The 22,339-nt window shown below is 41.0% G+C and overlaps 1 protein-coding gene across 2 annotated transcripts in view; it reads left to right on the top strand.

Moving 5' to 3' along the window:
* The window catches only part of MYO5C (myosin VC), a 99,245-nt gene that overhangs the window by 65,756 nt on the left and 11,150 nt on the right, over positions 1–22,339 (top strand). For both annotated transcript variants that reach the window (XM_004483495.5, XM_012521600.3), the window contains 6 exons: positions 415–478; positions 1,858–2,026; positions 5,816–5,903; positions 9,447–9,545; positions 10,742–10,896; positions 14,070–14,159. In XM_004483495.5, coding sequence (XP_004483552.2) covers positions 415–478; positions 1,858–2,026; positions 5,816–5,903; positions 9,447–9,545; positions 10,742–10,896; positions 14,070–14,159 — 665 coding nt within the window. The remainder of the gene's footprint in view (positions 1–414; positions 479–1,857; positions 2,027–5,815; positions 5,904–9,446; positions 9,546–10,741; positions 10,897–14,069; positions 14,160–22,339) is intronic.

Here is a 22,339-nt window from a genome sequence, read left to right as displayed (position 1 = left end):
CAGGAGAGTCATCTTACCTAGCAGTCTCATATCCTGATTTCCCCTGGGGTTTGCAGAGAACATAAATGTGAGCAGTGGGCTAGGACGGGGAGCAGTAAGGTAGACAGGTCTGGAGACAGTGCACCTTTTTAATGGGTGCAGCTACCTCCAAACTCTTGGTTGTTACTGACTGGGCCCCAGTGTTACTAGATATTCCTGTTTTTAAAGAAAAAAAAACGGGAATTTAGATTTTTATGTGGAATATCACAATTTTAAAATATTGGTTTAAAATTTTTTTAAGCATCGTTTAAACCAAATAAAACTTAATTGTTGGCTGGATACGGGTTAGGACCTCTGATAACTGAACATAAGACCAAACCCAAACAGCATGCTATGATATGGCCATCAAAGTGGTGATATTTCTTCTCAATGTAGGAAAACCAGAAGACTTGTCTGCTCAGTTGCATCACAATCATGAAGATGAAGGGACACAGAGAAAGTAAGTGCTAACATGTATGCCCTCAAGTTCCTGCTCATGGAATGTTTTTCTTTTCTGAAATTGTAAGAGATACCAAGATATGTTATTAAGCCAGAAAATCAAAGTACTGATTACTGTGCATGATATATTGCCATTCAAGTAGAAAAAAGAGTAATACTTCTGTGTGTGTATACCCAGAAACACATATATTTTTACTTTATAAATGCATGGACTGTCTGTGGGAGAATCTATAAATAACAAAACATCATTGCCTCCAGTGAGGGTAACTGGGTAGCTGACACACAGCAGGGGAAGAAGACTTTCTTTCACTGTATACCCTTTTGCACCTTTGGAATGTTGTACCATGTGCATGAATTATCTATTTTAAAACTCTATAAAATATGACTGTGTGAGAGAAAACAGAGTTTCTCTTAGGAGACCATTTAGGTAAGACTTAAAAATCCATGTTGATAAGTGAATACCCTTGTTCCTAGGAAAGTACAGGGCAGTGTTAATTGTTCAAGGAGCATGATGTATATATACAACCCTCAAGTATTCAGAAAATGTATTGATAAATAGAAGGCAGGCAGATGGACAAACAGATAGAATGACAGATTGGTAGGTAGAATGATATGGGAAATATGGCAAAAATGTTAAAATTGGTGGATCTGGGGGGAAGGGGTATGGTGGAATTCTCTGTATGGGGTTTGTATTCTTTTTGCAACTCTCCTGGAAATTTGAAAGTATTTCAAAGAAAAAAGTTTTTTAAAAAAAATGTCTATGTTGATAGAGCATCTTCATTGCTAGTCCCCCCCGAATTTACATCTTGACCGGTAAAGGGCCTGGTGCCCTGGTGGAGCCTTAGGAGGAAAATGTTCTGTTTTGCTGCCAACTTGTTGAGACACTTAATTTTCCAGAACAGTAAATGGACACTCCACATCCAAGAAGGCTTTATCAGTAGGATGAGGACCCCAAATTGTAGGAAAGTGGTGAGAGAGCATTTCTAACTCTTTTGATGGGTGCCCCTCTTCGCTTCTCTCCCATCACTGACTTTCTGAGGGCCCAGACCCCTGGCTGCTTCCGGGGGATGATAATCCCTAGGCTGCTGGCGATTAGGATGTGGGTGGGTGTAGATGTCCCCTAGGAGCAGGGAAGGGCTGTAGATGGGTTTGGGGCAGGAATCTTCTATGACGTTAAAGAGACTGGAGCAGCCCGTGGAAGATTTCCTATCCCGGTGACCCCAGGTCTCTTTTCCTCCTCCTTCAAGGACTCCCCTGTTCTGGTGCAATCTGTGTTATGTTTAAATTGGCCAAAGTATTTTTCCATCCTTGGAAATGACCACGAGTGACTTCTCTGTGATGGTCAAGCAGGTACCAAAACTTCCTTTTTTATTTTCTCAGAACCACAGAAACCCAAAATGGACTGCACACCAAAGAGAAAGAGAAGCTGATGGTTAAGAGTCAAGAAATGCAGAACGCCAGCGACCACTCAAAGAAACAATTGGAAACTGAAAGTGAGGTCAAGAGTAGTTTTCGGCAGGAAGTGTCTCGTCTCACCATGGAAAACAGGGTGAGACGTTTTTGAACTTGCTGGTAAATGATTGTGCATGAGTCGCTGAAAGGGAGGACGTGCCAACCACGTCTTACAAGGAGCAGAGGTAGACGCGAGTCTCCTTCCAGCAGAGCAGTCTGCGTCCTTCTCTTGGAAGGCAGGCGGTCTCTGAAGTTGGAGCCCACTGTGGGGGGCCGTGGGGGCTTACGGGTGCAGGGAGGATGAGGGGAGGTGAGTAGGGCAGGGCCGGGGCCCGAGCGCCCCCCTGAGAGGAAGGCGCCCTGGTCGGGAGCACAGAGAGTGACAAGGCTGGTGGATGAGCATCTTTCGGAGCACAGCCCTCCGCGGGGCATAGCCCTCCCTGCGGGAAGGCCCCCCCCACCGGCTCCTGGCTGTGGCCTTCCTCCTGTTTCTAGGGTCAAAATGTCCTTCTACAAAGCGGTCATGACAGTAGATGGCAGACTTGTAAAATTTTAAAGGCTTCACATTTTCAAGTCCTTTGCCAAAATGAAACGTGGCAATTCTAAGTCAGTCCCCAGCAATTATTTTGAAATTGTTATGGTGCGTGCAATCCACAAGACTGAGGAGCTCTGCAGTAGTGTGAAGGGCACGTCCCCGGGTGGCGGGACATTCTCAAGCCCTGCTGGGCCTGGAAGCCTCCTGGTCTGTGCACGAGGCAGGGCTCAACAGGCGGTCGGCAGGTATGTGCCCACGCGCCTTCCCCCGCCACCGGGGCGCTCCCACCTCCCGCCTCACAGGAAAACAACGGCAAGGTAAAATCATATTTTGTCATGTCAGGATTTCACTTTAAGGAGTAATTGTATCTAAACGGAGGAACCCAGGGATTTAGCATTTAATGGAAAGTAACAAAGTCCAGTGGTGGCTCCTAGAGGGTGGCCCTCTTTTTTGAGGCGAGCGCAGATCTCGCCTACTTGCTGCATCTGTGAGGGGCTGCCCGGACCTGCGGCTGAGGCCCAGGACCTGTCCCTGGACTCTGCACAGCAGCCAGATGGAAGCCTGAGTCTCATTGGGGGGCGGGCACCTATGCCATTGCCGCCCTGCGAGTCCCTTCACCCTGCGGGCCTGAGCGTGTGTCTCTGGGTTTGTGTCAGCCCCACGAGCCCTGTGGGGTGTGCGCTTTGTGGCTGACACTTGGGGGAGGTCCTGGCAGTGCCCGCCTCCTCCCCTAAGCGCCTGGCTCTGCTCCCAGGCCAGGCCAGCCCTGTTTCCCCTGCAGGGCACAGAGTGAGGGACCGTCAGACCTATGTGGTCCTTTCAACAGACTCTTCCTGAGCCAATGAGAAGCCTCAGTGTTGCAAAAGAACAGATGAATGTGCAAAAAAAGGATATCATTTCTCCATGTTAGAAGGTTTATTTTGCCTGCAACCGAGACGTGATCTGTGTTATTTTCCTAGGGCCGCCATAACAAATTACCACAAACTGGGTGGCTTAAACCAACAGAAGTGTGTTCTCTCACAGTCGTGGAGGATGGAAGTCTGAAGCCAAGGGGACAGCAGGACTGCGCTCCCTCTGAAGGCTCTAGGGGAGAGGCTTCCTTGCCTCTTCTGCTTCTGATGGCTCCTGACATTCCTTGGCTTGTGGCCGCATCACTCCAATCTGTATTTCCACTTCCACATGTCCTCTCTGCATTTTTCTGTGTGTCCTTTCCTGCCTCTTTTAAGGACACTCTGCGAATTTAGGGGCCCACCTGAATCCAATATGATCTCATTTCAATCCTTAATTAATTACATTTGTAAAGACCTTATTTCCAAATAAGGTTACATTCTGAGGTTCCTGGCGGACATGCATTTTGGGGGGACACTGTGAAATTCACCATATGATCCTCTATTTTAAAAATAGGAAGAAAGACTTTAATGATCATCTCACCTCATCAAAAAAATTCAAAGTTAAAATTAGATATTTTTGCCTCTAATAGTGATCTTACATTGCTGGTGAAAACATCTTGAAATGGTCACCATCAGAGGTGGTTGCTGGGACTGTATCATGACTTATATCATGAACCTTTGATAAAATTCATCTCCTTTGACTCAGTAATGCAACTTCTAAGATTCTATCCTAAATAAATAATCAAAGATTTTTTTTCAGAATGTTCATCATCGTGTTATTCATCATAGAAAAAATAATGGAAACAAAATGGGTGTCTAACAATAGATTAAGTTTTTGTGTAACATATGATTCAGACATTAAAATGACAGCCTGGATTTATAATCATGACATGAGAAAATGTCTGCAATATAATTAGAGAAAAATATAGGATTTAAAACTTGACATGCAGTATGATCCCAATTTTACAAAATTTATGTTTGTCACATTAGAAAAAAAGAAAAGAATGAAGTAAAACAAAATATGAAGAGTGGTTTCTTCCAGGTTATAGACATATAGATGTACTGTCAGACAGCTCGAATTGGAGGGAAGAAGCTGTACCCATACCTGCACTCCCACTTGTAAGTTCAGAGAAAGTTCCTGGTGTGTTTAGCCAGGGACCCAGACCTGTAGAGGAGAAGTGGCCACACTAAGTGGGAGCGCCCTCGAGAGGCCCTGAGAGCTCACCGCTGCAGTGACTCCCCTGGAGAATCTTGCTGGATCTGAGAAGCCGGATTCCATGCTGTGTCAAAGCCCTTGGAACCCAGGAAGTTCCTCAACAGTCTAGGCCCTTTATAGGCAATATTTATAGGCAGCCAGGGCTCTCCTGGTTCTTGAGTCAAATTCAGCATTACTCAGGCCACCTCCTTCCCGGGAAGGAAAGGCAAAGCCAGGGCCCAAGTCTCTGAACAGTTTCTCTGCAACCAGCTTCTAATATATCCAGAGAGCCCATTTTCCCAGAGAGCCCATTGTCCCACCTTGAGTTTTTTCAAATTCTGTACAATGGGCATTGCTTATTTTAAGGGAAAAATAGATAAAAAAAAAAAAGGATATACATTTGAATATGAGTGGAATATTATTCAACCATCTCTTAGTTCACCTGGATGTTAAAATAAATACCACACAAGGGCTTACCCCCGGGAATTTCTTGGCTCCCGGTTTCAGAGACTGGAAGGCTTGCTTCCTCCCAGGGTTGGGGCAGTCTGGCTAGCCGGCATGCCTTGGGCTCCTCGGCTTTCCCATCACATGGTAATGCACTAGTCTTTCTCTTCTGAGTTTCACTGACTTCTGGCTTCTCCCTCTGGTCCTCTCTAATGATGTCTGATTTCATCTTATAAAGGATTCCAGTGCTGCGGGTTAAGGCCCACTCTCATTCAGGTGTACCACGCTACAACCAAAACAGCATCCCCAAGAGAGCCTATTTGCAATAGGTTCACACCCACACGAATGTGGAGGAAGATTAAAAACTTGACAAGTTGGGTACAAAATTCATTCTACCACAAGCCATCAAAATAAATGAAGTATTGATTTATACTGCAACATGAATGAACTTTGAAAACATCCTACTAAGTGAAAGAAGTCAGTCACAGAAGGCTACATATTGTATTATTCTATTAAAATGAAATGTCCAGAATGGGCAAATACATAGAGATAGAAAACAGATTTGTGTTTTCCAGGGGCTAAGGGGGATGGGGAGATTGAAGGATGCAGGCTAGGATGTGGGTTTCTCTTGGGGGTGCTGAAAATTATCTAATATTGATTGTGGTGAAGGTGGCATAACTGTGAATATACTAAAAACCATGGAATTGTACACTTTAAATGGGTGGGTTGTCTGGTATGTGAAATAAATCTCAATAAAGCTGTTACAAAAAATTGATTAAGATGCTTCTAAGCTTATATCCTTGTTTCTTTTGATTTCTGCAGGATCTTGAAGAAGAGTTAGACATGAAGGACAGAGAGATTAAAAAACTACAAGATCAAGTCAAGACTCTAACCAAGACAATTGAAAAAGGTAAGAAAAATGAAATTTACTTCTCTCTCTTTTGAACTTTCAGCTAAGATTTAAAAAAAAAAAAATTGAAGTATTTATTTCCTTATATGGTCCCAAGCCTTTGAAACTCAAAGGTATGGTTCTCAACTGGTGGGGTTTAGGGTCAGCAATAAGTTAATGGAAAGATTCTTTGAGGAAAAACACTGCTTGCCACTCATAAGATAATACCTGAGATGTTCGTATAAATGCAAGTGACGTCCTATAAGGAATACTTTTAACCTCTTCCTCTTTTAGCATCCTTTTTAAAAAACAAAACCATGAACAAGTTTAAAAATTGACTACTTTGAAATTCACCTTCTCTCTGTTACATAGGATTAATATTCTAATTTATATTAAAAAGGAGCAGAGAACTAAGAAGTCTGACAGTCCTGAGCATGGACTGAACGTCATACTTAAAATGTCCTCCTGAATCCTTGTGAAAAGGACCCTGGCCTTTCCTTCCTTTGTTTGCTTCTGTGTCACTGAACTTGGCTTATCTTCTGCCCTCTTCTAACACTCTTCACTCTTGTTCCCTATTACTTCTTCCTCTTTCTCGCAGCCTTTATTGCTAAGGCTGTCTATTCATCTATATGTTCCTTTTTTCTTATTCATTTTTTGAACATCTCCTTTATTCTTTCTTATTCAAATGTCACCTCAAATTTAAAATGTCCAAAACCAAACTGGTGTTGTCTCCCCTTCATTAAATAATGTTTGTCTGCTCCATCAGGGCAGGGAACAATCTGTTCTTCCACCTGCCCATCGTTGGCCTGAATGAATGAACTGGTGTACTTCAAAGAACTGCCAAATCTACACTCCCGGCCTCAATTCTTTTCCTGAGTCGCAGTCCCCTTTTGCCTCTAAGACTGCCTCTTTTCTTTTCTTTTCTTTTTTTTCTTTTCTTTTCTTTTCAAGATTTATTTATTTATTTATTTATTTCTCTCCTTTTCCCCCCTCACCCAGTTGTCTGCTCTCTGTGTCCATTCGCTGTGTGTTCTTCTGTGACCGCTTCTATCCTTATCAGCGGCACCGGGAATCTGTGTTTCTTTTTGTTGCGTCATCTTGTTGTGTCAGCTCTCTGTGTGTGCGGCACCATTCCTGGGCAGGCTGCACTTTCCCTTGCGCTGGGCGGCTCTCCTTATGGGGCACACTCCTTGTGCGTGGGGCTCCCCTATGCGGGACACCACTGCATGGCACAGCACTCCTTGCACACATCAGCACCGTGCATAGGCCAGCTCCACACGGGTCAAGGAGGGCCTGGGTTTGAACTGTGGACCTCCCATGTGGTAAGCGGACACCCTATCCAGTGGGCCAAGTCCACCTCCCACTACCTCTTTTCTATAGACAACTCTAACTAAAGAGGTCTGTATCTGAACACATCAGCTTCATTTGTCTCTTCCTGTATTTGTTATCTATGGCCATGTAAGAAATTACCCCAAAACTTAAGCAATTTTTAAACAAACATTTGACAAAACACTTAACAGTTTCTGAGGGTCAGGAATTCAGGAGTGACTGAGCTGGATGGTTCTGCCCCAGAGTTGCCTCAAGTTGTCAGCCAGAGACATGGCCTCAGAAAGCTTCACTGGGGCCAGAGGATCTGCTTCCAAGATCATGCACATGGCTGTTGGCAGGAAGCCAATATCTCTTGACCACTTTGTAGGCAGTATCTTCTAGAGTCCCTGCAAGGTACAGGCCGAGAAACAAGTGAGCACACTCAAGGAGACCCTAAGTATGGTGTCCCTATCAGGCATTTCTGCTTTACTTACTGTTCTTCCCAGTGCAGATGCAATTTACCAAACAGAAGTAATTTTTATCATAAGCAGTGTTGCTTAGGAAAACAGCTAACATTCTACCCTTACCAGTCTTCAAGGGAGAAGAGCTAGCAAGTTAACAGAAGGACAGATTCTCATGCAGTAATTTGTTTTGTTAGTCCTTCACCCATGCTTCCTTCATTTTCAGACACCAGAGCCTTGCTCACTTTTCTTAGTCCAACTGGAATGATACTCCTCCACAAAGCCTTTTTCAAGTTCTCCAGCCCACCTCTGCATGAATTCTCGTGGCCCCTGTATTAGTTTCCTCTTGCTGTTGTAACAAATTACCAGTTTCCTAAGTGGCTTAAAACAACACAAATTTATCATCTTACAGTTCTAGAGGTCAGAAGTCTGAAATGGCTTTCATGGGACTAAAATCAAGGTGTCGGCTGGCCTTGTTCCTTTGGGAGGCTCCAGGAAAGAATCTGTTTCCTTGCCTTTTCCAGCTTCTAGAGGTACTTGCCTTCCTTGGCTCATAGGCCCCTTTCTCCATCTTCAAGGTCAGCAGCATGGCATCTTCAAAATCTCAGCTACCATCATCACATCTCTTGCTCTCTGCATGGATATGAGTCTTTGAGGGCAGCAAGTGGACTGTGGTCCCCCAAAGATGTTCATATCCTAATCCCTAGAACCTGTGAATATGTTACTTTACATGGCAGAAGGGACTTTGCAGATGTGATTAAGGATCTTGCCATGGGAGATTTTCCTCGATCATCCAGGTGGGCCCGATGTAATCACAAGGATCCTTATAAGAGGGAAGCACAAGTGTCAGAGTAAGGGCTGTGATGATGGAAGCCGAGATCAGAGTGATGTGGCCATAAGCCAAGGAATGCACAAAGCCTCTGGAAATTGGAAAAGGCAAGAACAGATTCTCCCCTATGGTCTCCAAAAGGAATGCAGTCTTGATGACACTCTTTTTTTACTTTTACCTTTGAAATACTTTCAAACTTAGAAGACAATTACAAAAAGAGTATGAATCCCATACAGACAACTCTAACATACCCCTATACCTCCAAATACCCACATCACCCAGATCTACCAATTTCAACATTATACCACATTTGTTACATCATTCTATCTGCCTATTAATCCATCTATCTTTTGGTCTGTTTATCTACTTATGAATCTATTTTCTGAACACTTGAATGTAGGTTGTATACATCATGCTCCTTGAACTCTTTATACTGCCATGTACACTTCCTGAGGACAAAGATATTCACTCATGTGACCACCTTAAGTGCCATTATCAAGTTCAAGAAATTTAACATTGATATAAAGCTTACAGTCTATATTCCAATTTTCCCATATGTCCCAATAGTGTCCTTTTGAGCCTTTCCTCCTTCTTTATTAGATCCTGTCCAGGATCATGTATTACATTTAATTATCAATGCCTCTTTAATTATTCTTTTATTTTAATTGTAGGAACATATATACAACAAAACTTTCCCACCTCAACCACTCCCAAGCATACCATTCTTTGGAATTAGTCTTGTTCTCAGTGTTGCAGTACCCTCACTATTATCCCTTACCAAAACTTTCTCATCTCCCAAACAGAAATCCTACACCCTATACAATAAAGTTTTAATTAATCTCAAAGCCACAGGAGTTTGTGTGCACACCAGTCAAAATGGGTTGGAAGGAGATGGAATAGTCTCACTGTAAAACCTGTGAAAGTTGTGTTGTATGTGTGTGTTTAATTATTTGCCTTTGTCTACAGCCAATGATGTACACTTGTCTTCAGGACCCAAGGAGTACCTTGGAATGCTGGAGTATAAGAGGGAAGATGAGGCCAAGCTCATTCAAAACCTCATTCTTGGTACTGAAGCCTGGAACCCTGAATTCCTGCTTTATCTTAGATCTAAGAGGGGGAAGTCCCTTCTCCTTTTCTTTCCCTGCTGCTGCTGCTTGTCCCGGGTTTCTTAACCTCTGCGCTATTGATATGTTTTTTCCAAAAATAAATTAATTAATTAACTAATTAATTAATTTATGGCGATGTTAAAAACAAAATGTCCCCAGAGTATCAAGATCACCTTAGCTGAGAACCACTAATGTTTCCCCAATTCTAATTATAGGGTCAGCATAGGAGACATCTTTTCATCTTTGTGTCTTAGTACAAGAGCCATAATGGAAGTAACTGTGGCTTCTGAAACCCATTTGCTTTCTGCTGGAAATTTATTTGCAAACAATATGATGAGGGCTCCCTGGCCTTGACTCAGTTACAGGATTATCCCAGTGTGCATGCTCAAGGCTCGGTTGTCTTAGGACCCATTATTATTAGACCGTCTTCTCCATGGTTCCACAGGAGAGGGAAAAGCTGCCTGCCTATTAGCTGGCCCCAAAATCTCAAAGCAGACAGTGAGTAGCCTTACTCCTTTTTCTCCTAAGTGATCCCTCTCAAGCACAGAAGTACCCCTCCCCTTTCCTTTCCCACACACCGGAGCACAGCTGGAGGCCTCTTCCTTGTTCCCCATCTCAAGGAACCATGGGGGTGTCTTCCTTTGTTACCTTAACTTTCTCTGTAAAGATTCTCTCTTCCCTTCACCCCCACTCTGCTTCTCTCTGCCATTCTCTTCTCTCCAGGATCCAGCAAGGTCTCTGCCATGCACCCTTGTACCTATTTAACAAGGCAGGTTCATATTATTGCTGAGGGCATATTCAGTCTTCATCAAAGTGGCTGGGATGGGGGTGTGTGGAACTGGGGGTCCTTTCCTACACTGGAGATCTGAAGTCCAGGGACTCCACACCAGGGAAGAGGACAAATTCTAACTCCTACTAGCCTTTTAAAAGTGCAAAGTACTTTGCAATTGAGAAACAAGAGAAGTAGTAGCATCTGGTGATTTCACCAAGGAAGGAGCCAGACTGAATTCCTTAAAGAGAAAAGAAATCCCTCTGTATTCAGGGACTTTATCAAACTCAGAAAAGCAAGCAAAACCCCCTGCCTCATTGTTAGAGGCTCCTTAGGAAAAGAGCTGACCTGTCAACTGTAATCCGCACTGCCTCTCTCTGCTCCAGACTTGAAACCTCGCGGTGTGGTGGTGAACATGATCCCCGGCCTGCCGGCTCACATCCTGTTCATGTGCGTACGCTACGCAGACTCCCTAAATGAGGCCAGTATGCTGAAGTCCCTCATGAACAGCGCCATTAATGGTATCAAGCAGGTGGTTAAGGTAAGACCTGCCTTTGACATTGGCCCTTGCTGCTATGTCTACTGTAGGAGCACCTTTGCCCATCCTTAGCCTCCAGTATTTGGTGAACCATGGGATTCCTCAAGCCAATTTGACGCCCAAGAGTGAAAGAAGCCAAGCTCTAAGAGAAAGATAAGTTAGGGATCCACAAGCAGTGGATTAGAGCTGCCAATATGCCTCAGAGCCTTACCAGCAACACTACAACCTGGTAGCCACAACGCACCGCAGCTCTGTGCCCTCAGGTCTGAGTTTCCCAGCTACAAGGGATGCATGTTCTATTGGCGTGACAAGTGTGGAATGATGAGGAGCAGAAAGGACTAAAAGAGTACTCATTTCTTTCCTTGGCATTTATACAATTCTCTCTTCTAAAATATATTATATGTTTTTACTCCCAGCCCAAAAATGAAAATGACCTGTGCGTTAGTTGTTTTAGTACTTAGTAAGTCTAAGCTACTACAGCAGAGAGAGAGAGACCCTCCTTCTCCCCACAAGATATAGTGGTTAAAGAAGATGGAGGGGATTTCTTTGCTTATAACAGCCCCATTGTGAGCCATCCAGGTTGGAGGGTGAATCTGCTCTGCACAGTCATGCAGAGACCCAGGTTCTTTCCAGTGTGTTGTCTGCCAGCTCCTAGGTTATTATCCCCATTGGGCTGATTGGACAAGGGATCAGCCAGCAGTTTGCCATTGGATAGAAGGGGAGCAGTCATGGAATGTAGAAAGCATATAAATCAGAAATTACCAACTGAACTCTTTTTGAGCACTCTCTTCATGATGTAACATATGGACAATAATCAAAAATGATAGTTCAAAGACAGCAGAATTGTGTGAAGGCCAATGAAGTGGAGAAAATTCATCACTAATTTCCAGTTTCAGCATTATCCTAAAACCCTTCTTTGCTTGCTGATTTTGTTACTGAAAACTCATTAAGTGATAAATGGGTAAGTAACTGTGTAATTAAGTATCAAAACTTCCTCTAAACTGTCCTCTGTCCTTGCTGGCAGGGACGGTTGTTTTGTACAAAGACCTCTCTGTAATCCTGGAATAACCAGACACCAGAGTGTGGAGAAAGTAGTTGATTGAACACAAAGCTGAGCCAAATTACTTTGTGTCTAACTTACTGGTACACATGGAAAGGGAGCAGTAAAATATAGATGCACTATTTCTCATTCTCCCTCCAAAAGAGAAACAATGTTTGATGTTGGGGTATATTTGAATTTTTGTTGTAGAGGAGCTGCCTCACTTGTACTAAAATAAATGTTCTAAAAGAGTCATGAGTATTTAAATCCTATTCTAAATACTCTAAGGAAGAGAGAAATAAAAATAGTGAATGCATGAGAGGTCAGAGTATCATGAATTCTGGTCTCCAACAAAAATTAAAATTTGTACCAAGAGTTCACTATTTTTCAGGAGTTAGGCATGTAATTAGCATTTGTTTGGTGCTGGATCCTTTTTAGTCACTGTCTTCATGGAGGCTGTCATAGGGTTCTTAGAAGGGGCTCCCCTAAATTGCATTTCCCCAGTCCATATTTTCAAAAATTGAGCTTTCTTAAGACAGGACAAACTTGCATTGTGTTTCAAGTCCTAGAAACACAATATTTGCCTCGTTTCCTCTTCTGGAATGTTTTGTATTTATAAACAAGATGCATGGCATGAGAGGTATAAATAAATACTCTCACCAGCATCGTCAGTCTCAACCTCTTCAATGACTCTCTCCCCTCTGTCTTTTATGTGCCTAGGGGCTGCCTGCTCCCCCCTGCAATATCAGAACCACCCTCACTTGGCCCACATGCCCTCTTGAGCCACTGTTCCAATCCCAACTCCCCATGACTGCCAAAGTGCTTAAACTAGTGGTCTCCACCAATTCTCTTTTTCATTCCTTGCAATCTGGCTTCTATCCCTACCACTCTACCGAAGGATCACCAGTAATTTCCTCTTCCTAAAACCAATGGTATTTCTTTAGTTTTTATTCCCCTTCAGTTGACTGAAGCATTAGCACCATCTCTTTGTGGGTTTTTTCTCTTTTTTTTTTTTAAATGTTACATTCAAAAACTATAAGGTTCCCAGGTATCCCCCACCCCCCTCACCCCACTCCTCCCACATCAACAGCCTCTTTCATCATCATGGGACCTTCATTGCATTTGGTGAATACATTTTGGAGTACTGCTGCACCACCTGGATAATGGTTTACATTGTAGTTTACACTCTCCCCTAGTCCACCCAGTGGGCCATGGCAGGACATACAGCATCTGTCCCTGCAGTGCCATCAGGACAACTCCAAGTCCTGAAAATGCTCCCACATCGTATCTCTTCTTCCCTCTCCCTGCCCTCAGCAGCTGCCATGGCTACTTTCCCCACATCAATGTTACAATTTCTTCCATTACTAATCACAATCATTACATAGTAGAATATCAGTAAGTCCACTTTAATCCATACTCTATTCCTCCATCCTGTGGACCCTGGAATTATTATATCCACTCTACCTCTATATTAAGAGGGGGCTTAGATTCCACATGGATGATGCATGCAGTACCATCTTTTTAAAACTCTCTTACCTTGTGTTTCAAATCCTGGGATTTTCCCACTTTTCCTCTTTTTTACTGCTCTGTTTACTGTACCTCTGCCTTCTTTGTTCTTTTTCTTCCTTCCCCATAAGTGGGGGTGTTCTCCCCAATAGAGTCTTTGATTCTGAGCTCTTGTCTATTTACCCTCTTCTTTCAAGAAGTAGGTCCTCCCATCTCTTTCGGAAGGTTTTCCCAGCTGTCCTAATTCCCCATCATATCTCCATCCTCTGACCTTTTGTAACACAGTCTACACCAGTCAATTTAACTGTGTTCTCTATCTGTTAAGACGATCCAAGCAACCATAATTTAAACTTTGGAGGGCAAGGACTAAGACTTTCATTTCTCGTGCACTCTCACAATACCTGCTTCAAGCTTCATAATTTGTACAGAAATACTTTGCAAACTGTAATCTACAATATAAATATAAGCTCTTATCATTATTGTTCAAATTTAATAAAGGCTTTTATGTATAAAAGAAAATTAAATTTGATCAAAAACTATCAGCTAACCAAATAAGTAAAATATGTCTGTTCTAGGGTTTAAAAGCACTGGCAATCACCAAGTTCAAATGTGTTTGTCTTCTTTTTTAAAGGAACATTTAGAAGATTTTGAGATGCTGTCCTTTTGGCTTTCCAACACTTGTCATTTCCTCAATTGTTTGAAACAATACAGCGGGGAAGAGGTAAGGATGCTTGCCTTTTGTCTTCTGTGCTGGATACCAGTCTATATCCTCTTCATGATCCAGAGCTCACCATAGGGACAGCCTCTGCTCCAGCTGGCTTTCTGGCTTCCCCCTCACCCAGGAGGCCAATTTCACCTCATCTGTTGGACTCCTATGTATTAATCACAGGCAGGAGGCTTCTAGAGCAAGGCTCAGATCTTGAGCATGTCACTAGATCTCTGTTGCATTGATTTTTAAATCAGTGGAGTAGATTAGATGAGTTTTAAGGTTCCTTCTGCTGTGAAATTCTGAGTTTTTAAGTATAACTCTAAAATATAGCCTTTAGTTCAGCATGTCTGTTTCTTCAGAGATGCTCTACAAAATTCTGATTGTCCTTCCATGATATGTCAATACCTTTGGCATTCCAAAGGGGTCTCATCATAAAGGAGTTCTCTACCTTCTAGTACTCACAGAGCAAACGTTTAATGAACTAAAATAACAAAATAGCTTTTAGGGTTTTCACTGTTCTCCAAAATGGTTGTACCATTTTATAGTCCTACCAGCAGTGTATGAAGTTTCCAGTGTCTCATACATTTACCAACACTTTGTATTGACAGATATTTTAATATTTACCAATCCTGTGGTATAAAATGATACCTTGTTGACATAAATTATATGTACTTAATCATTAGTGAGGTCAAACATCATTTCCTATGCTTATTGGTTATTTAGGTTTGTGGCTTGCCTTCTAATTTTATTTATAGAGTCCTTTCTCATATACTATTTTTTACTTTTGATAAACTTAAATGTATGAATCTGTTCTTTTATGATTTGTGTTCTTGTGTCTTGTTGAAGAAATTGTTCCCTACCCAGAGATCATGAAGATATTATCTTACTTTCTTCTAAACTTCCAGAGTTCACAATTATGCTTTTATTTTATCCAAAATGGTGTAATTATTTATCCCGAATTTATAAGGGAGGTAATGATCTTATATCTTTTTCCACATGGATAGCCTGTTGTTCCTGTGGAGAGGAGGTAAGATAAAATACCAAAGTAATCCTGAAGATGGAGGATCAGAGAGACACAGGACTTTCTTCTCTCCCAGAAAAATAGCTAGATGATAGGCAGAAACTGCCTGGAAAAATGTTTTAGTGCTTAAGATATCCAGGGAAGACTAGACACCACCCAAAATAGAGAGAGGTAAAGAAAAAGAAGAGGAAGCTGGGCACCACTCAGGAGAAAGAGGGATAAAGAAAAAGAGGCTTGAATAAAGAAAAAGAATCTGTGAGTAAAAGCTGCAGCTGCCAGGGCCCATCCCCCCACCCTCAGAGCAGACAGCATTGAGTCCTCTGGCCCCTAGCTGGTGACTATGGACAGAGGGGCCACAGGGGTTCACTTTCCCAGGAAAGGGGAGAGAGGCAGGTGTAGCTTATGGCTGATACAGCTTCTTGCCAACAAATTTGGTCTACAGTGTCCCACAAGCCCTTCCAGGCCAGGTGGGGGTCTGCCATTGTTTGCCCAGAGAGCCAACAGGGAACTAAAGAGATCCAACCTTCTCAAACACCCTCCCTAAAGACCAGGACTGGTTCTTGAGTACACAGAGGGGAGTAGAAGTATTTCCTACCTGGGAAAAGGGAGGGGTCTTCCAGCAAAGGGAGAGAAAGTTTGATTTGTGAGGCTCTGAATAGCCCTAAGGCAGGATCCTCTATCACATTGTTCCATTCAGGGTTACTGTGAACTCATTCTGACCAAGGTTTGAACTGAGAGGTCTGCTGAAGATTGCATTTTGCTAGAAGACCAAGAAAATGCATGCAAGGAAAATAAAAGTAAATAAATAAAGAAAAGGCTTTTTCGAGCCTTTACAACCTCCCTCTCCAAATCCCTTGGAAATGATCTGCAACATTTTACTGGGCCCATGGCCTGAATCTGAGCAACTAAACAGGGCAGTCCTAAAGGGGTAGAAGAGGTTGAACTAAGAATAGTGTAATACACAGCCTCCTTCTACTAAATCCCTGTGCAAGAGAGAGAAACTGAGCATCAGAGTAAACCCACCATCATAATCAGATGCCGAGTCATCAACAAAAAGTTACAAGCCATATTAAGAAAAAGGAAGATAAGGCCCAAGCAGAGGAACATATCAGAGCCCCAGGTGAGACACAGGATTAGAGGCATTAATCTCCTAAATCAAATAAATGAGTAGAAAGACAATATGGCTAAAGAGGTAAAGGACATCAAGGAAACACTGAGCGAGCACAAAGAAGAATTTGAAAACCAGAAGAGAAAAATAATAGAACCCATGGAAATGAGATTAAAACACATTAGAAGCATAGAACAACAGACTGAAAATCATAGAAGAAAGAATAAATGTTGTAGAAGAGAGAATAGCTAAAATTGAAGAGAGAAGAACAGAGAGAAAAGTATGGAAAAAATTGAGCAGGGGCTTAATGAGTTGAATTATAACATGAAGCACAACAACATGTGTGTCATGGGAATTCCAGATGAAGAAACCAAGGAAAAGGGACAGAAAGAGTATTTAAGGAAAAAATGGCTGAAAATTTCCCAATTCTCATGAAAGAAATGAACTTACATGTCCAAAAAATGAAGACTACTCCAATTCATAATAAATCCAAATAGACCTACTCCCAGACACATACTATTCAGAATGTCAAATGACAAAGATAAAGATAACATTCTGAGAGCAGCAAGGGAGTAGTAAACCATCACATTTGAAGGATGCTCAGTAAGACAGTGCAGATTTTCCTCACAAACCATTGAGGCAAAAACACCATGGTATGATATAATTAGGAAACTGAAAGAGAAAAGTTACCAGCCAAGAATTCTGTATCCAGCAAAATTATCTTTCATATATGAAGGTGAGTTTAAAATATTCACAAACAAACAGAAACTTTAAAAGTCCATAAAAAAGGATCTAGCTCTGCAGGAAACATAAAGAGAGCCCTACAGCGCGAAAGAAAAAGAAAGAGAGAGAGGCTTGGAGGAGAGTGCAGAAGTGAAGACTACCACGAAGAATAATCAGAAGGGTTAAAATGACTGATGAAAATATGATATGACATAAGAAAGCCAAAGAATAAAATGGTTGAAATAATTAATGCATTTACAGAAATATTGTTTATGAATGGATTAAAGTCACCAATCAAAAGATATAGACTGACAGAATGGATTAAAAAACATGAGCCATCCATATGCTGTCTATAAGAGACTCATCTTAGACCCAGAGATACAAATGGACTGAAAGTGAAAGGCTGTAAAAAGATAACCCATGCAAACAGTAACCAAAAAAGAGCAGGAGTAACAATACTGATCACACAAAACAGACTTTAAATGCAAAAAAGTTGTAAGAAACACAGAAGGCTATTATATATTAACAAAAGGGACAATCCACCAGAAAGGAGTAGCAATCATAAATATCTACACACTTAACTAGGTGCCCCAAAATACATGAGGTAAACTCTGACAAAACTGAAGAGAGAAATATATCTGTACAATAATATTTGGAGACTTTAACACACTACTCACATCAATACATAGAACAATGAGACAGAAGATCAACATGGAAACAGAGAACTTGAACAATATGGTGAATGAGCCATACTTAACAGACACATACGGAACATTGTATACTAAATCAGTGGGTTATACTTCTTCTTAAGTGCTCATGGATCTTTCTCCAGGATAGACCACATGTTGGTTAACAAAGCAGGTCTCAGTAAATATAAAGAGATTGAAATTAGTGGAGTGGGTGTACTCAGTGCTTGAGTGCATGCTTCATCTCTACAAGGTCCCAGGTTTAATTCCCAGAACCTCCTTAAAAAAGAAAAAAAAGATTGAAGTTATACAGAATACCTTCTCTGATCATAATGGAATGAAGCTGGAAATCAATAATAGGTGGAAAAGGGGGAAATTCGCTAATGTATGTGTCACAGTTTGGCATTATTTATGAATTCCAAAAATAGATTTTGGATTATATTTGTAAACTGATTTGTTCTTCTGGGCATATTAGATTATATTGGATTCAGAGGTTTCACTTTAACTTGATTAAATAATGATTAAGACTTTGATTAGGTCACATCAGTAGTCCCCTTGGTGGGCAGGGACTCACAGAGAAAAGACATGGCAGAGAACAGAGTTTGGAGTTTTCCTTTTGGAGCCCTGGGAAGTAAACACACAGAGAGCAGAGCAGCTGAGCCGGGAGAGAAATGAGCCCTGGGAGAGAGACAAGACTTGTCCCTGCCTGTGGCTAAGATTGGAAGAAGCTGGGATCATGGAGCCTTGGGAGGAGGAGGAAGAAGCCTGAACCCCGCTGCAGACGTCAGCAGCCATCTTGCTCCTACATGTGGCAACAGACTTTGGTGAGGGAAGTAACTTATGCTTTATGGCCTGTTAACTGTAAGCTATTACCAAAAATTATTACCAAAAATTAAATACCTTTTATAAAACTCAACAGATTTCTGGTATTATGCATCAGTACCCTTTTGGCTGACTAATACAGTATGAAAGGTAAGCAACACCCTCCTAAACAATCAGTGGATTAAAGAAGAAATTGTAAGATAAATTAGAAATATCTCAAGACAAATGAAAATGAGAACACAACTTATATATATCAAAACTTATAGGATATAGCAAAGGCAGTGCTGAGGGAAATTTATAGCCCAAAGGCCCATATTAAAAGAAAAGAAAGTGCTAAAATCAAAATATAACTGAACACCTGGAGGAACTATAGCATTCAACAGCAAATGCAGCAAACCATTCCCAAAGCAAGCAGAAAGAAAGAAATAATAAAGATCAGAGTAGAAATAAATGAAGTTGAGGAAAAAAATAGAGAAAATCAACAAAACCAACAGCTTTTTCTCTAAGAAGATCGATAAAATTGACAAACCCTTAGCTAGACTAACAAAGAAAAAAAGAGAGAAGATACAAATAAATAAAACCAGAAATGAAAGGGGGAGGTTATGACTGACCCCACAGAAATAAAAAGAATCATAAGAAGATATTATGAGAAACTTTATGCCAAAAAACTAGACAAACTAGAGGAAATGGACAAATTCCTAGAAACACACAAACAACCTGCATTGACTCTTAACAAAAAATACAGGAACTCAACAAACCATCACATTTAAAGAGATTGAATCCGTCATCAAAAATCTCCCAAGAAAGAAAAGTCCAGGACCAGATGGCTTCACAGGTGAATTCTACCAAGCATTTTGAGAAGAATTAACACCAATCCTGTTTAAACTCTTCCAAAAAATTGAAGAGGAGGGAAAATTACCCAACATATTTTTTTGAAGCCAACATCACCCTAATACCAAAGCCAGATAAAGATACTACAAGAAAAGAAAATTACAGACCAACCTCTCAAATGAATATAGGTGAAAAAATTCTTAACAAAAATACTTGCAAATATAATCTAACAGCATATTAAAATTCATACAACACAATCAAATGGACTTTATTCCTGGTATGCAAGGCTGTTTCAACACAAGAAAGTCAATTAACCTCATACACCACACTAACAAATTGAAGGGAAAAAATCCACCATCATCTCAATTGATACAGAAAAGACATTTGACAAAACCCAGCTTCCTTTCTGACAAAAACACTTTGAAAGATAGGAATTGAAGGGAAATTCCTCAATATGATAAAGGGCATGTATGAAAAATGAACAGCCAGAATCACACTTATTGGGGAAGGGTTGAAAGCTTTCCCACTAAGATCAAACATAAGACAGAGATGCCCACAGTCATCACTGTTATTCAACATTGTACTACAAGTTCTAGCTACAGCAATTAAACAATAAATAAATAAATAAAGGGCATCCAAATAGGAAAAGAGGAAGTAAAATTCTTACTATTTGCAGATGACATGATCCTCTAGAAAATCCTGAAATATCTACAAAAGCTAATAATTTCAGCTAAGTGGCAGGATACTAGATCAACACACAAAAATCAGTGATGTTTCTATAAACTAGTATTGAACAATCTGAGGAGGAAATCAGTGGCAAAATTCCCTTTACAATAGCAAAAAAAAAAGACTCTTAATACCTAGGAATAAATTTAACCAAAGCTGTAAAGAACTTTGTATTAGTCAGCAAAAGGGGTGCTGATGCAAAGTACCAGAAATCTGTTGGCTTTTATAAGGGTATTTGTTTGGGGCAGAAGCTTACAGTCACCAGCCCCTAAAGAGTCCAGCTCAAGGTACCATAAGGAGTATTTTCTCACTAAAGTCTGTTGCCATGTATTCACGCAAAACAGTAGGTGATGTCTGCGAGGGTTCAGCCTTTTTCCTTCCCTTTAAGGCTCTGTGGTCCCAGCTTCTTCTGATCTCAGCTGTTGGCTGGTATAAGGCTTGTCACTCTCCTCAGGGCTCGTTTCTTTCTAGTCTTCAGCTGTTCTTTCTAACAGATCAGCTGAAGAGTATAAGGCTCATCTCTCTTCCCAGGGCCATGTCTATGGAGCACTCTCTCTTCCCTCCGTATCTGCTTCTATGTTCTCCTTCTCCGTGTATTTGCTCTCCTGTCTTTGAGCATCCATTAGCCTATAGCCCTCAGCTGTAGGCTAGCTGTAGGCAGGGGTTCAAACCAACTTGCCCTAACAATGTAGTCAAATAAAAGCCCTAATCTTGATTTGATAACATAAAAGTGAAACCTCTGAGTCTATTACAATCTAATACACCCAGAGGAACAGAGCAGTTTACAAACACAATCAGTTTTTCTTTTTGGAATTCATAAATAATATCAAACTGCTACAGTTTGTATTCAGAAAGCTACAAAACATTGCTAAAAGAAATCAAAGAAAACCTAAACAAATGGAAAGACATTCTGTGTTCATGTATTAGAAGACTAAATATCATGAAGATGTCAAGCCCACCCAAACTGATTTATAGATTCAATGCAATACCAATAAAAATTCCAACAGTCTCCATTACAGAAATAGAAAATGTAATTACCAAGTTTATTTGGAAGGGAAAGGGGACCTGAATAGCCAAAAACATGCTGAAAAGGAAGAGTGAAGTAGGACAACTCTCACTGCCTGATTTTGTAATTACAAAGCTACAGTGCTAAAAACAGCATGATATTGGCAGAAAGACACATTGATCAATGGAATAGAATTGAGTTCAGAAATAGACTTTCCCCTCTATGGCCAACTGGTTTTTGACAAGCTTACTTAGGCTACTTTACTGGGACAAAACAGTCTCTTCAACAAATGGTGCTGGGATAACTGGATATCTATACCAAAACAATGAAAGAGGATCCCCATCTCACTCCCTATACAAGAATCAACTCAAAATGGATAAAAGGTCTAAATATAAAAGCCAGTTCCATAAAACTACTAGAAGATAATGTGGGGAAACATCCTAAAGATCTTGTGGCAGGCACATGGGGTCTCTTAAACCTTACACCCAATGCTCAAGCAATGAAATAAGAATAGATAAAGGGAACCTTCTCAAAATTAAACACTTTTGCATCTCAAAGGACTTTTTTAAAAGGGTAAAAAGGCAGCCAACTCAATGGGAGAAAATACTTGGTAATCACATATCTGGTAAGGGTTTAATATCCCTGATATATAAAGAGATGCTACAACTCAACAATAAAAAGACCAAATGACCCGATTAAAAAGTGAACAGAAGATTTGAATAGACATTTGTCTAAAGAAGAAATACAGTGGCAAAAAAATACCACTGTGAAAAAATGTTTAACAACACTAGTGATTAGGGAAATGCAAATCAAAACTACAGTGTGATACCATTTCACACCTATTACAATGACCACTATTAAAGACAGAACACTGCAAGTATTGGAGGGGATGTGGAGAGATAGGAACTCTTATTCACTGTTGGTGGGAATATAGAGTAATTCAGCCACCGTGGAATCTGTTTAGCAGTTCCTAAGGAAGTTGAATATAGATTTGCCATGTGACCTGTAATACCACTACAAGGTATCTACCCAGAAGAACTGAGAGCTGTGACATGACCAAACATCTGTTTATCAATATTCATAGCAGCGTTATTCATAATTGCCAAAAGATGGAAACAACCCAGGTATTCATCAATTGATGAATGGATAAATAAATGTGGTGTATATATACGATGGAATATTATGCCCCTATAAGAGGAAATGAATTTTTGAAGCATATGCTATGGATGAACCTGTAGGACATTATGTTGAGTGAAGCAAGCCATACAC

Source organism: Dasypus novemcinctus, chromosome 3 (genome assembly GCF_030445035.2).
Source record: "Dasypus novemcinctus isolate mDasNov1 chromosome 3, mDasNov1.1.hap2, whole genome shotgun sequence".
Lineage (NCBI taxonomy): Eukaryota > Metazoa > Chordata > Mammalia > Cingulata > Dasypodidae > Dasypus > Dasypus novemcinctus.
The sequence above is the reverse complement of the archived record's forward strand: the minus strand, read 5'-3'. Positions and strand labels throughout refer to the sequence as shown.